Consider the following 16,461-nt stretch of genomic DNA (forward strand, 5'->3'; position numbering starts at 1 on the left):
AAGGGGCCACTACCGGCTCAAACTCTTCATTGACAGAATCACACACCTGGTAAGGAAGCATTACTGATAGAGCACAGAGGAACATGGCCTGCCCCGTGGAAGAAGGAAGGTATAAATACCAACCATGACCAGGTGACCAAGTGTGAATATGAGCGGAGTTATAAATATACATATTATCTTCCTTGTTTGGATATATATAATTGTTTCTCCTCCCCTCCAACTGTTTTATAAGATGGGTCAGTGGTGGTTAACCTTATAATGTCATCCTTAGGTTAGAGGATCTCAAAAGAGAGTGAAAGGAGAGGGTGAGTACATCCTTCCTTGCATGAATAATAGTTGCAACAGGTTAGGCAGAAGCAAATGTTTTATTTATATTATGGATTGAAAACATAAATACAGGTAGAAGGGTGTGTACAGATGCTGAGTATCCAAAGAGGTAGACCATGCTGTTAATACTGAGTCCTGTGCCTGCGCTTCTAAGCAGGGGTTAAGGAGCCCTAACACCGTATTTCTCAGATTCCCTTGCCCAAGGGGTTCTGATTTAGACTCCACCAAGAAGAGGCATTTATGCAAGATTTAGATGGCAAGAAAGGAGAAACCATCCTCCCTGGCAGCAGCTGGCAGACACAAGGGCATACAACAAACACTGAGTCTGCAGCAGCTTCCAAGCAAGCTCCTGGGAAACATTTGCTTTAATGTTGCCAGTGTCTCAGGTCACTTCCAGCGGTGTCCTGTGAGTCCAGCACTTTTCGACTTTCTCAAAGCAAGAAGCAGTTCTCTCTGACCTTCACTACCCCAGGCCTTTCAGTGGCTTTGTAAGCAGTCAGTTAATTTACTTTATTAAATCTGTTCTTGCTAAAATACACAGGATGGTTTCTGTTTTCCTGACTGGTACAGATGGGTAGGATTCAGTCAGGTGGAGATCAGAGCGGGGAAGAGAAGCAGCACACGATGTATGAAGGTTAAAACAGAAAATAAAGCTGAACAAGTAGATCAGAACTACACTAAGTAGGGTCTTCCTCGGGTTCAGAGCTTTATATAATTCATCTGACAAATGTTTACTACATGCCAGGCTCTGTTTTTGGTATTGGAAAGAAAAACAAAGACTCTTAGGTTGGGGAGGGCCTGAAAAGGGAAGGGAGGAGACAGATAATGAACAAGATATAATCTATTAAGTGGTAATAATTGCTATGGAGAAATTCCAAGCAGTGTAAGGGGACAGGAGGGAAGGTTGTTATTTTATATCAGGCGGTCAAGGGAGAGCCTCTCTGATAGAGGCTCACTGAGCAGAGATCTAAGTGAGCAGACAGAGACCAGAAAGCCACAGAGGAGTCTGAGTTCAGTGTATTCAGGGAACAGCAAGGTTAGTAAGGCTGGACCAAAGCATGGCAGACCAGACTGAATGAGATGGGAACCCCTGGAGGTTCTGAGTGAAAGAGTGAGACATCTGGCTGCTGTGTAGGGAACAGACAGTGGAGATGACAAGAATGGAACCAGGAAAAGCAGGCAGGAGATCACTTAAATAATAAAAGGGATATATGACAGTGACTTGGACCAAAGTATAAGAGTACAAGAGGTGAAAAGTAAGTAGTTGCATTCTGGATATATTTTGAAAGATTTGCTCACAGAATAGATGTGGGAGGGTAAAAAACAAACAAACAAAAAAACAACAGAAGAGTATAAATGACTCCCAGGTTTTTGGCCTGAGCAACAGAAAGGACAGCACTGCCATAAACTGCTGGAGTGAAGACTGAGGGGAACAGATTTAGGAGAGGAATCAGGAATTCCATTTCTGTTAAGTTCAAGATGCCTATTACACATCCAAATTGATATACTGAGTAAGAAGTAACAAAGAGCCACCATAGGCTCTGAAAATGGAATGGCTAAATGAGAACTGAACTTGAGATTAACCTGGTTAATGTCAGATAAATTGAGAAGGGGGGAGGGCTTCCCTGGTGGCGCAGTGGTTGAGAGTCCGCCTGCTGATGCAGGGGACATGGGTTCGTGCCCCGGTCCAGGAAGGTCCCACATGCCATGGAGCGGCTGGGCCCGTGAGCCATGGCCGCTAAGCCTGCACGTCCAGAGCCTGTGCTCCGCAACGGGAGAGGCCACAACAGTGAGAGGCCCATGTACCGCAAAAAAAAAAAAAAAAAAAAAAAAAAAAGAAAAAGAGAAGGGGGGCGGGGCGCATTCACTGGAAGCCACAAGCAGAGGGAAAAAAGCTAGCTGCAATGTTCAAGAGGACAACCTAAACTTCGAGGGTGGCAATGAAAATGGATTGGGGCAGAGGTTCTCAATGGGGCCAACACTACCCCGGGGGGTATTTTGGAAATCTGTGGAAATACTTTTGTTATCGAAATGGTTGGGAGGCCCTACTGGCAAAAAGTAAGAGAGGAGGTCAAGTGTTCCACATCTCCTGCAATGCTTAAGACAGTCACACACACACACAAACACACACACAAAAAGTGTCCTTTAATCCACTTCCTTTCAAATGACTCACCAGACCTCCATACTTGTGAAAAACCTATTATAATCATCCAAGCTTAGACTCCAACTTCATTTTACCAATGAAGTGTTTTCTGCACATTTTACCATATACTGAATTTTCCAGGAATGCAACTATTATGTAAAATGAGGAAAGAAAACACTTTCTTTGAGGCAAAGCTTTTATAAGAAATTTCAGCATTTTGAAAAACCATGTCACAGAGAACAATGCTGTTTCTAGTATTTCAGTCACCAACACAATACCTGTATCCCATATTATATTCGTAGGTGTCACCTATAAATACATTACAGAAGAGATTTGAGATGTTTTTGGTAGACTTGGAACCAGATATTAAGTTAACAGACATATGAAATGCAGGATTCTCACTAATCAAGTTGTTTAAAAAGTTAGTGTGGTCATTTTATGTATTAATTTTTATAGCACAATGATGAGAAATCTATCTTGCAATAATTATTTGAAATTGAAGTTGTTTATTTTGGGGTTGCCTGTCATCCTTAAATCTTACTCTGAAAGTGTCACCAGAGGTCCACCTCACTTCCCTCAACCACTCTTACTACCAGTTCTGTTTCCAATCCACCCACATAGATCAAAGGAACAGAATAGAGAACCCAGAAATAAACCTACACTTACACGGTCAACTAATCTACGACAAAGGAGGCAAGAATACACAGTGGGAAAAAGATGGCCTCTTCGGTAAATGATGTTGGGATTACTGGACAGCTACATGCAAAAGAATCAAAATGAACTATTTTCTCTCACCATATACAAAAATAAACTCAAAATGGATCAAAGACTTAAATGTAAGGTCTGAAACCATAAAAGTCCTAGAAGAAAACATAGGTGGCACGCTCTTTAACATCAATCTTAGCAATATTTTTTGGATCTGTCTCCTAAGGCAAGGGAAACAAAAGCAAAAATAAACAAATGGGACTATATCAAACTAAAAATCTTTTGCACAGTGAAGGAAGCTATCAACAACAAAAAAAACAGCCTACTAAATGGGAGAAGATATTTGCAAACAATATATCCAATAAGGGGTTAATATCCAAAATACATAAAAACACATACAACTTAATAGCAACAACAACCAACCAACCTGATTAAAGAATGGGCAGAGAGGGCTTCCCTGGTGGCGCAGTGGTTGAGAGTCCGCCTGCTGATGCAGGGGACACGGGTTCGTGCCCCGGTCCAGGAAGATCCCACATGCCGTGGAGCGGCTGGGCCCGTGAGCCATGGCTACTGAGCCTGCACGTCCGGAGCCTGTGCTCCGCAACGGGAAAGGCCACAACAGTGAGAGACCCAAGTACCGCAAAAAAAAAAAAAAAAAGAATGGGTGGGGGGGTGCTGCCCTGGTGGGGCAGTGGTTAAGAGTCCGCCTGCCAATGCAGGGGACATGGGTTTGATCCCTGGATAGGGAAGATCCCACATGCCGCGGAGCAACTGAGCCCATGTACCACAACTACTGAGCCTGCACCCTAGAGCCCGCAAACCACAACTACTGAAGCCCTTGTGCCTAGAGCCTGTGCTCTGCAACAAGAGAAGCCACCACAAGGTGAAGCCTGAGCACCACAATGGAGAGTAGCCCCCGCTTGCCACATCTAGAGAAAGCTCGTGAGCAGCAACGAAGGCCCAATGCAGCCAAAAAATAATAATAAAAATTAAAAAATAAAGAATGGGCAGGGGACCTGAGCAGACATTTTTCCAAAGAGGAAGTGCAGATGGCCAATAGACACATGAAAAGATGATTAACAACACTAATCATCAGGGACATGCAAATCAAAACCACAATGAGATACTACGTCACATCTTTCAGAATCACTATCATCAAAAAGACAACAAATAATAAGTGATGGCGAGGATGCAGAGAAAAAGGAACCCTCATGCACTGCTGGTGTGACTATAAACTGGTGCAGCCACTATGGAGAACAGTATGGAAGTTCCTCAAAAAAATAAAAATAGAACTGCTATATGATACAGCAATTTCACTGCTGGATATTTACCCAAAGAAAACAAAAACAGTAGTTGAAAAAGATATATGCACTCCGATGTCCAATGGAGCATTATTTACAAAGCCAAGATATGGAAGCAACCTTAGTGTCCGTTGGTAGAGGAATGGATAAAGAAACTGTGGTGTGTGCGTGTGTGTGTGTGTGTACACACAATAGAATATTACTCAATCATAAAAAAGAATGAAATCTTGACATCTGCAACAACATGGATGGACCTTGAGGGTACTATGGTAAGTAAAATAAGTCAGAGAGAGAAAGACAAATATCACATGATCTCACTCTTATGTGTAATCTATAAAACAAAACAAAATGAAAACAGACTCACATACAGAGAATGGGTCATTGCCAGAAGGGAGAGGAGAGAGGATGGACAAACCAGGTGAAGGGAATTAAGAGCTTCAAACCTCCAATTATATAATAAATACATCACAGGAATATAATATACAACAGAAGGAATATGGTCAACAATATTGTAATAACTTTGTATGGGGACAGATGGTTACTAGACTCATCGTGGTGAACATTTCATAACGTATGCAAATGTCAACTTATGTCATATATCTGAAACTAACATAATACTGTCACTGTATTTTCATTAAAAAAATAAAATAAAATAATTTTTAATGCTATCTTATTTGTGCCCATAGGATTTTAATTTATGGAGGTGACTGAGTGCCAACATAGGCCAATGCTATTGAAGGAACATATTACTTACATATCCCAAGAGAAGGGCGCACACCACACCACACAGCATTTGCTCAGGAGACAGAGGAGTGAGGGGGAAGCCTGGGCCTGAGCTTTTACTGGAGTTTCCTCAGGAAAGGAAAGGCAGAGCAAAGTAAACAATGCAGGATTGGCTAGTATGAATTATTCCATTGGGCTTTGAGCTACAAGGCTGTCTCCAGTTTTCTGGTAGCTGGGCCTAGGATGATTTAGGACAGGGAAAATATTGGCTTGGTATGTGAGAGAGTTAGATAAGGAGGTAGCTGAAAGCTACAGATTCAGAATTACATATGAAAGGCATGCTCAAGGCAAGCTGCTATTAATCTTTAGGAATTAGCCCCGGGGAGGGGCAGTCTCTATAAGACTGCAGAGCATCAAGAATGCAGAAAATAAGAAATTATAGTTGATGTAATTGACCCTGTGGTGAAGAGATGACAAATAGACAAATATAGAATCTAAGAAAACAGCACAAATACAAACAACAGAAATTCACAGGCTGATCCTAAAATGTATATGGAAATGCAAAAGGCCCAGAAGAGGGGAAACAATCTTGAAAATTAAAAAAACAAGACAGAGAACTTATACTGCATGATTTCAGACTTATTACAAAGCCAGAGTAATCAAGACAATGTGGTACTGGCTTCAGGATAGACAAACACATCAATGCAACAGAATAAGAGCAGTCCAGACACAGGCCTACCCATATAGTTGACTGAATTTTCTACAAAGCCCTAAAAGTAATTAAATGGTGGAAGGAAAATCTTTTTCAACAAATGATGCTAAAACACCCGAATATCCATATAGGGGACAGGTGGTAGGAAGGAACAATCTTGACCTTTACCTTATACCATTCATAAAAATTAATTCACAGACCCAAACATAAAAGTTAAAACTACATATGAAGCTTCCAGAAGAAAACACAGACTATCCTTGTGACCTTAAAGCTGACAAAGATTTCTTAAAATACAAAAAGTACTAACCATAAAAAATAAAATGATAAATTGGACTTTATTCACATTAAAAACTTCAAAAGAGGGACTTCCCTAGTGGCACAGTGGTTAAGAATCCACCTGCCAATGCAGGGCACATGGGTTTAAGCACTGGTCCAAGAAGATCCCACATGCCGCGGAGCAACTAAGCCCATGTGCCACAACTACTGAGCCTGCACTCCAGAGCCTATGAGCCACAACTACTGAGCCCGCATGCCACAACTACTAAAGCCCACGTGCCTAGAGCCCATGCTCCGCAACAAGAGAGACCACCGCAATGAGAAGCCTGTGCACCGCAATGAAGAGTAGCCCCTGCTCACTGCCACTAGAGAAAGCTCGCATGCAGCAATGAAGACCCAACACAGCCAAAAATAAATAAGTTAGTTAATTAATTAATTTTTTTAAAAACCTTCAAAAGATACCATTAGGAAAATGAAAAAGGAAGCCACAGACTAGGAGAAAATAATCATACTGCACATCAGGCAAAACACTCATATCCACAATATACAGAGAACTCCTACAAGTCAATAATACAAAGTCAGACAACTCAACTTGGGTAAAATATTTGAACAGACACTTCACAACTATGAAAGGCCAATATGCACATGAAAAGGTGCTCCTCATCATCAATAGTCATCAGCAAAATGTAAATTAAAACCAAAATGGTACCACTTCACACTCATCAGGAAAAAGATGTGTAATCCCACATGATGGTGAGAATATGTAGCAACTTTCATAAATTGCTGATGCAAGTATAAAATAGTATGACCACACTGAAAACAGACTGGGAGTTTCTTATAAAGTTAAATATATACCTGCCCTACAACTTAACAATTCCACTCCTAGGTATGTACTCAAATGAAATCGAAACATATGTTCACCAAAAAAACCATTGAACAAACACATTCATAGCCGTTTTATTCATAATAGCCAAAAACTGAGAACAACTCAAATAACTATCAACAGATTAAAAACTGTGGTATGTTCATACTACTGAATAGTACTCACCAATAAAAAGGAATGAACTACTGATACACATTACATGTGGATAAATCTCTGAAACCTTATGTTGAGTTTAAGAAGCGACTTGCAAAAAGCTACACATTATGTGATCCTATTCATGTGAAATTCTACAACAGGCAAAACTAAACTACAATGATAGCAATGAGAACAACTGTTGCCTGGCTGTGGAGGAGGGGGTATTGACCAGAAATGGGCATAAGTGAATTTATCAGGGTGAGGAAAGTAGTCTATAGCTTAATTCAGGTGGTGGATAAGGGTTTTTACATCCATCAAAATATGCTGAACTTGGACTTCCCTGGCGGTCCAGTGGTTAAGACTCCATGCTTCCAATGCAAGGGCCACGGGTTTGATCCCTGGTCGGGGAACTAAGATCCCACATGCCATGCGTCATGGCCAAAAGGTTAAAAAAAAAAAAAAAAAAAGCTAAACTAATTTGACTAATTCATTCAAAATCATTACATTTTATTAAATGTAAATTATACCTTTAAAATGGTAAAATTCATTGCATATAATAGCCATATAAAAGTTGCATAAAACAGAAATAATATTTGAATAAAAACAAATACCTTTGTCCACCTGCAAAGCTTCACCCCAGAGTGGCTCCCAATCAACTGATAACCTGAATGAAAAAACAGGGAACACAAAGTTGAACTGATTCAAAACCTCATATCAAAAAGTGATTATAAAACTGTAGCCAAGTCATTTTTATTTGTTTAAATAATGACAGACAACAATCCAATGCCCCTAAGGTTTAATTCACCAGGATGATAACACAATTTAAAACACGTATGCATCTAATAACACAGACTCAAAATACATAAAGAAACAATAAGCTTATCCAAAATCACAGGGAGATAATTTAAGATCTCTCAGTATATAACAGATCTCATAGATCAAAACTCAACAGAGCCCTAAGATCTGAAGCAACACAGTAAACTCGATCAAGGACACATAGAGAGCACTGCACTCAACAACTATAGGGTGCACATGTTTTTCAAAGACCCAAGGAACACTTATGAAAATGAACCATGCACTGGACCATACAGCAAAAACAACTAACAGTATATTTCAGTACAATGAACGACTGGGGAACTGTCATCAATAATCTTCAAAAATAAATAAAGAATCAGATGGGCAACAGGAGATTAAAATAAATATTGCCCCCAAAAGTGGGAAAATCAAATTCTAGGAAACTGACATGAAGTCTTAGCACCGCTCCACAACCTATTTAAATATTTTGAGCCACGTAAGACACGAAAAGCATGGAAAAGCCACGCCAAAGCAATCACATTTCCTTATTTTAACAAACTAGTAGAGCAAACAAGTAGAAAATTCTGATTTCAGAAAACATTTAATAAAGTCTCTCATGAGGCTTCAAGTAATAAGCCACAATTATCATGAGTCTCTTGCACAAAAAGACTCTTGACTTGCAGATAAACAAGGTAAATGGAGAAATACAGTCTGGATGATGGCATAAGTGGATCAGTGCCTGGTTAAACATCCATATTCATAGGGTGATGATTAATGGAACAAAGTCAATTTGGATTACAAGTCTCTAGTGGCAACATTACAGGGCTTTGTCTTCTATCCTCTTCCACATTTATGTAAACATTTCGCATATAAATAAAGCACTGCTTATCTACTTGAAGATGGAACCGAGTCCAACTGATCAGCTAATCTCAGATACAGAATAAGCATTTAAAAGATCTCCAGAGAAAATTCTAGTTCTTTTGGACTCCTACATTATATGTTGCTCATACCACTATCATAGAAATCACACTGTATTATATTAGTTCTTTATATCTTTCTCTCCCAAGATACATAGGATTCTACAAAATTCTGCATTTAGGTAGGTATGAAAAGACTGCACAGTATAAGATGGAGAGACCTGTAGCTGACCACAATACACACTACGCAGTTACTAAAACTGCAGTGCAGGATTCTGCTTGTAACCAAGATGGAGTAACAGAGGACTTACTCTCCCACCTGAAATACCAAAAACTGGACAAAATACATGAAACAACAGTTTTCAGGACACAAAACATCAGGCAAAAAAGGAAGATGATCCAAGAGAGATGGGAAACAAACAAGGTTGAGCCCTACCATGACCCAAGCTTATTGCCTTGAAAGTTGCCAGGCTGTGCAGCAGGGAGAGACGACACAAGCAGAGCTCAGTATTCTCCCCAAGTTGAGGACACGGAAGTAGAGAGGGGAGCCCCTGTGGCTAAAGTTTGCAAGATTGAGTACTGGAGAGACAAAAGCTACACAGAGATTGAACTCAAGGGTCTGCAGAGGATTCCTGTAAGTACTTGCTTGAGTACTGCTTAGTGCATATGTGAGAGAAAAACTACCCAAAAATGAGAAAGAACCATCTGAAAAGATTAAAGGCATGCCTGGTACTCACAGCCAGCTGGGAACTGTGCCTGTTCCTACCAGTCAGAAAGAAAACCTCAAGATTCCAAGGCATTGGGCAGAGTACACAGAAGTGTTTTGCCTCAATGGTGGGGGAAAAAATTAGCTGTATAGTGAGCCAGCTCTGGTCTCACCCAACAAATCATAAAAGCAAGATGAAAAGGCTCAAGCTGTTTCCAAGTAATTTATCTTCATCCCAGAACAAAGCTCAAGAATGTTTATAGGAACTCAAAAATAACCAGTACCCAAAAATATAAAATTAGATCTGGCATCCAATCAAAGATTACCAAGCATGCAAAAAGATAGGAAAACATGACCAATAATGGAGAGAATAATCCAGCAACCAAAACTGACCCAAAAATGACACAGATGTTAGCAGATAAGGACATTAAAACAGTTATAATTGTATTCCATAAGCTCTGAAAGTTAAGTAGAGACATGGAAGATAGAAAAAGACCTAAACTGAACTTCTAGAGATGAAAGCTACATCTAAGCTGGAAAAAGATGCTGGATAGAATTACTAGAAGATTCAACTTAGAGATGAAAAGATTACTGAGTTAAACTTGAAGACAGCAATAGAAACTATCCAGTCAGGTAAAGCAGGACAGAAAAAATAATTTTAAAATATAAAAAGCACATCTGTGAGCTATGGGTCAAATTCAAGTGGCCTATTATACATGTAATTGGAGTCCCCAAAAAGAAGAAAGAGAGGGGGTGGCAGAAAAATATTTGAAGAAATAATGTCCAAAATTTGTCCAAATTTGATTAGAACTATACAGCCACAGAACCAAGAAGCTCAACAAATCCCAAGTAAAGAAGCATGAAGAAAACTACACTGAGACATATTATAATTAAAATCATTCTAAATCAGTTGTTAGAAGAAAATCAGGGGGTAAAAAACATTGCATTTGAAAGGAATGAACAAAAGATGACTGCAGAGCTCTCATGAGAAGCACTGTGATCCAGCAGACAGTGGAATAACACCCTTAAAGTGCAAAAAAGAAAAAAGCTGCCAATTCTAGACACATCAAAAAATATCCTTCAAAAATAAAATAAAATTAAATAACAAAAAAAATCCTTCAAAAATGAAGGCAAAAGAAAGCCTTTTTCAGATATACAAAAGCTTAAATAATTCATCACCAACAAACCCACACTACAAGAAATGCAAAAAGGAGTCCTTCAGGCAGAAGGAAAAGGCCATCAGACAACACGGATTTTCACAGAGGAATGAAAAGTACCAAAAGTAGTAACTACATGAGTCAATATATAAAATTTTTTCCTAATTATTTAAATCTGTAATAGATAATTGTTTAAACCAAAAGGATAGCAATGTAGTACAGGGCTTAAAACATGTGTAAAAGTAAAATGTATGAAAACACTTGCATAGAGGTTGAGGAGGGCAAAAACAGAAGTGTTGAAGGTTCTTCCACTTTACATGAAGTGGTATAACACCACATGATGATATACTGTGATACAGTATAGTATAAAACCTCAAGCAACCACTAAGGAACAAAACAGTGCTATAGCTAATAAGCTAACAAAGGATGTAAAACAGAATCATATAATTTAAAAAACAATCTAAAAGAAGGCAGTAAAACAAGAGAAAGGAAATCAAAGAACACATGAGACAAGTAGAAAACAAAGAGCAAGATGACAGATTTAAGCCTATTATAAAAATCACTTTATTCCTATATGAATGAGACTTAATTCTGCATCAATACTGACAAACTGAACAATAATCAGAAGTATTAAATATGATTTGATGTAAAAAAATCACTTTATTCTACTCTAATTAAAAGGCATATATATTTCTATGTAAAAAAGTCTGTATATTTTTGTCTGTCTCCTCTAATAAGTTGAGAGCTCCTTGAAGGAGATATTTCAAGTATCTTAAGTTCCTCTGCATTGCCGGAACTGTCACATAAAAGGATCTCAATAATTATAGAAAGAGGGAGGGAGGGAAGGAAGTCGGTCTACTCACCCCCAGTTTCTTACTCTTTCTTCTACAGGAAACCAATATCATTCGTTCATTCAATTGCAGCCTTCTTCATAAGGTAGGACCACAGAAATCCAGATATACTTCTACATAAAACACTTCTAATTAACCCAGCCTAATATCATATGAGGTTTAATAATTTCCCCTTAATAAACAGTGACGTGTAAAGAAGTCAGTGATTGCACCTTCCATCTGCATACCTGAGCCTCACTGATGGTAAAGAACCATCCCGATAAACCAAGCAAAGAAGAACCCTTGCTGGTCCAGGCAGCCAACACACAAGTGATCCACAAAAACAAGACCGTGACTCCTTAAACAGTTACAGCTGCCACGACCACACAGCAGCTGAGCCAACTATAGCGGGACTTCTTTATCTTTGTTCCTCTTGGCAATCCTTATTTTATGTTTCCTCTTTTAGAATGCTTAAGAGTGTAGAATTATAACAGTTCTTGAGGACTTTCACCTTGTTTAGTAAGGGCTTCTCGGAGGGCAGGAGTTATCATAGCTCTTCTTTCACTGGCTTCATTCTTCACTGTGCTCCTGATCAAACTAGTTTCCCCTTCCTGCCGCTCCTTTTCTCTCTGTATTAAAATGAAAAGAATGAAACCCATAATTGGTAATGGGCAAGGGAAATAACAGCACGACAATCATACACACGTAGCATGGATAAAAGGGTTCATCACGAACCACACAGCCCATAAACCTGTTCTCTTCCAAGTGATCACATTTCTAGTCACACACTGAGCTAAAGACACACCAGGGGCTTCTTTTTTTTTCCAAAAAAAGTAACTACATATTCAAACACATACATCCACAAAACATAAATCAATAATCCACTTATCTAGACGTCAAATAGTTTTCACAATCTGAGTACAGACACTGCTGACCAACTTCAGCAAGTTATTTCTCTAAATTTCAATTTCCTCACCTGAAAAGAGAGAAAAGGAATATCTATGGAGCAGAACTGTGTTGAAGATTAAATGAAACAAAATTACCTGGCACAATGCCTGATACATAATAGGATTTCACTAAATTATAGTAGTGCTGGTTATAACATCTGCAAGCCCCCAAAACAAGTCAAAGAGTTGCTCTGAGCTGCCCAGCCACCTGCTCAGAACCCAAGTCACTCCACCACCTCCACCTGCAGCCCCAAAGGCTTCTTACAGAAGATCCCATGGTGAAAATTTGTCTTCAGTGATAGAAATAAATCTGAAAGATAATATAAAACTGTGTTTCCTTTTGACTTTGGCCACTAGAAAATTCACAGCACAACTCTGATCACTGTATCAGGCCTTGCATCATCCTTGTCTTATATTCTGTCAGTGACGTCATATTACAAGATGACCCCCATTCACCCTTTACATTGACTTCTTCCTCTCTTTTTAAATCTCATTACATGTATATATATTTTAAAGTTATCTCAATACCTTTTTGGAAGACGGTTAAAGTGCTAATTAATCATTTTGAGACAACCCACAAAGTCTGTGTTACACTTCAGAGGAGACATTCATCAGATCTTACTAAGAGCTGCAGAAATCCAAAATAAGTCACCTGAGCAGGAGCCCTACCACCGAGCCCTGAACTACCCTCAGTGCCTGTCCATTTTCAGTGTCTAGATCTAGACCCCAGTGAATTAGTGAGCAGACTCACAACGCCCTTTCTACCTAAAAGTGACAACACCTCACAGATGACATGATGCCTCGGGTCTGTGTCAAACTAATACAGAAAAAGGAGGATAATCCATGTTTGAACCTGGGCAGGAAGTGAATAGGGATTTGCTGTCCCACCAGGGACTTCCCTGGTGGTGCAGTGGATAAGACTCCACGCTCCCAATGCAGGGGAACTGGGTTCGATCCCTGGTCAGGGAACTATATCCCACATGCATGCCGCAACTAAGAGTTCGCATGCTGCAACTAAGGAGCCCGCCTGCCGCAACGAAGACCCAGTGCAACCAAATAAATAAATAAATAAATATTTTTAAAAAAGAATCCTATGGCTTGTTCTTTTTTTTTTTTTAAGTCTATTTCAGACCCAAAAGCAAAGATGTGAGCTTGAGTTCCAAGGAAGTCTTGTGGTGGAGCAAAGTGAACTAACCTTGACCTTGAGAGCATTTAAATGTCTCTGAAGTAATTCCAAAGCAAGTTACTGTAATTCCCTACTAATCATGCAAGAATTGATAGTAGGTGGCAATATCTGCCCTCAAAAGCCTGTCACCACAAAATATCACCAGCTTAACTGCTTACCCTAAAGGCCATGTAAATCCAAAACTGGACCCAGCATAACACTGGCCTCTGACCACTGTGCTCAGAGCTCCAAAGACACCCCATTATGGTTTTAAACATAAACTTATGACCCCCATAAAATGAACACACTCTTAAAGGATGGCCATGGAGGGCTTCCCTGGTGGCGCAGTGGTTGAGAATCCACCTGCCAATGCAGGGGACATGGGTTCGAGCCCTGGTCCAGGAAGATCCCACATGCCGCGGAGCAACTAAGCCCGTGCGCCACAACTACTGAGCCTGCACGCCTAGAGCCCATGCTCTGCAACAAGAGAAGCCATGGCAATGAGAAGCCCGCGCACCACAACAAAGACCCAACGCAGCCAAAAATAAATAAATAAATTTATTTTTTTTTTAAATGGCCATGGAACACTGTCCATGTCCCAACACTAGAGAAATTATCTGTTATAAAATGTGAGTGCAGCTACTCCAGATTCAATCATCTGGACATATAATTCACATGGAAAGAGAGCAGCAGCTATGATTAAAGGTCTTGGGTATTCAGGACAAACATTTATCATTCTTTCCCTCTATGACAGTTTAGTCCTATCTTGCATATGCAGCAGTAACTCCATTTCTGAAAAGAAATACAATGGTTCACAACACTCTCCAAGGAAGTGCAAAGCCCCATTCAAATGCGAATTCTAATCTCCTATCTGCAGACATTATCCCGTTTGCCCAGAATATAACAACATAACAACTGACATAGGACCCGTATATTTTTATTTATTTTTTTATAGCCGTTACATAGTCTAACCAGAAATAAATGAAGATCCCAGAACTGGTCAATCTGGATTCCTTCCTCTCCTGCACACCCATTGGGCAACGTGTGACCAAGTTCTAAACTTTTAATTCTCAACGTGTGGGTTCTCTCCATCCACAATGCCACTGCTTTTGCCACCAGCCTTGGTTTCACCTAAGGGACAACTGCAACAGCCAAACTAAAGTCTCCCTGTCTCCAACCTTCCACCCCTCCCCAACTCCCAAACCCATCACACTTGTCTTGAAAGAAAACGCATGCCCTCTCCAAGCTGCTATTTTCTGATACGCAAAATGGAAAACTGATTATAAGCTCACTTCCTAGGCACTTAGGAAAATGACTATAAATAAGTGAAAAGTTCTTTATAAATAAACGGAAATATATGAATCCGCTGTAATAATGGGAGCCAAAAAGTGGTATCAATTCTCTTAAAAAAAAAAAAAACGAAAAAGAAAAAGATATTATACAATATTACCTAATTCATTTTCACACCCTCATCCCAGAAACCACAGTACCACCCCAATATTGCCTAGGATAAAAACAAGACAAAAGGGGATTTGTTAAAGACTTTAAGGTAAAAATTCCACCTAGTTGGTTAAGTGCCAACCTTGGAGTTGAAGAGACGTCACCTTACATTTGAGGGTGAATTTAACACTTAAAGCCTTAAAAATAATTATGAAAGGAGAACCAGCTTCATGTTGTTACACTGCAGTACTATGCAGCCTTATAATCAGAACTGGACACACCGAGCTCCTTTTGTAAATTGAAATGTTTCTCTGGTGAGTAATTACCAAGCATCCGCCTTTATTTCCAAAACTAATGCTACTGATACCACTGTTTGTCTGCTTAACCCGAACATGCTGTGGGGAGTATTTTAGCAACATTTATTTACTGCAGGAAGAAAACAAGTAGCAATCTGCTTTACATTTACAAGCACAACATGAGAGAAACAGAAAATAAACAACCTAAGCATTGGCAGGCTCTTCCTGACTCCTTGTTCTCTAACCAAACTCCTCAGCTTCCCTTCGGGGGAGGCAGCAAAGGGGAGTGAGACACAGAGATGGAGCCTGGGCTTGGTCCCACCGCTCAGGAGGCAGCCATCCGACTCCGGACAAACTGCTTTGCTTCTCTAAGCTTGTGTCCTGCCCTGTAAAATGATAAAGTGGAGGTGACAATACAGATACCAGGGTTTTTGTGAAGACTGTACTTTGATTTCTCCTAATCGTCTGAACCTACCCTGGAGCTCTCTCTCCCCACACCTCCAGCCCACTCATCCTATTCAATCAATTCACATTGCTTCCCACTGCCTTTAGGACAAAGCTCACACTCCCATGACAGAGGATGAAAAGGCCTCTAGGATCCTGCCCCTGCCTTCCTTCTCTATTTCACCTCTCCACACATCCCCACTGCACTCCACTCTTAACATACCAAACTGCTTAGAGAGTTCCCCAACCTTGCCATATTCCCCTAACACCCCATCCCCTCGGCATGTGCAACGTTTCAAACTCTAGCTCTCTTGTTCTCAGTTCTCACTCCCACCCTTCAAGTTCTCTTTGGCCCTAGAATTACTGCCTTGCTGCAGAGGGAGGGGGGTAGAAACCATGGTGGTATTCTAGTCAGACCAAACGTATCCCATTTGAAGATATCTCCTTAGACAATAATAGTTTATTAATTATCAAGGACATACTATGTGGCAGGCAATAAAATAAAGGCTTTAGTTGGATTAACTTATTGTATCTTCAAAACAACTTTATAAAGCAGTTA

At 39.9% G+C, this 16,461-nt stretch overlaps 1 protein-coding gene across 5 annotated transcripts in view; it reads right to left on the reverse strand.

Annotated features, from left to right (window-relative positions):
- LOC308628400 (S-adenosyl-L-methionine-dependent tRNA 4-demethylwyosine synthase TYW1) overlaps positions 1–16,461 on the reverse strand; it is a 216,535-nt gene that overhangs the window by 165,121 nt on the left and 34,953 nt on the right. For all 5 annotated transcript variants that reach the window (XM_081255246.1, XM_081255247.1, XM_081255244.1 and 2 more), the window contains exons 8-9: positions 12,122–12,239; positions 7,817–7,869 (exon numbers count right to left, since the gene is read on the reverse strand). In XM_081255246.1, the coding sequence (XP_081111372.1) occupies positions 7,817–7,869; positions 12,122–12,239 (171 nt within the window). The remainder of the gene's footprint in view (positions 1–7,816; positions 7,870–12,121; positions 12,240–16,461) is intronic.

Source organism: Mesoplodon bidens (assembly GCF_964165515.1).
Source record: "Mesoplodon bidens genome assembly, chromosome: 15".
NCBI classification, from domain to species: Eukaryota; Metazoa; Chordata; class Mammalia; order Artiodactyla; family Ziphiidae; genus Mesoplodon; species Mesoplodon bidens.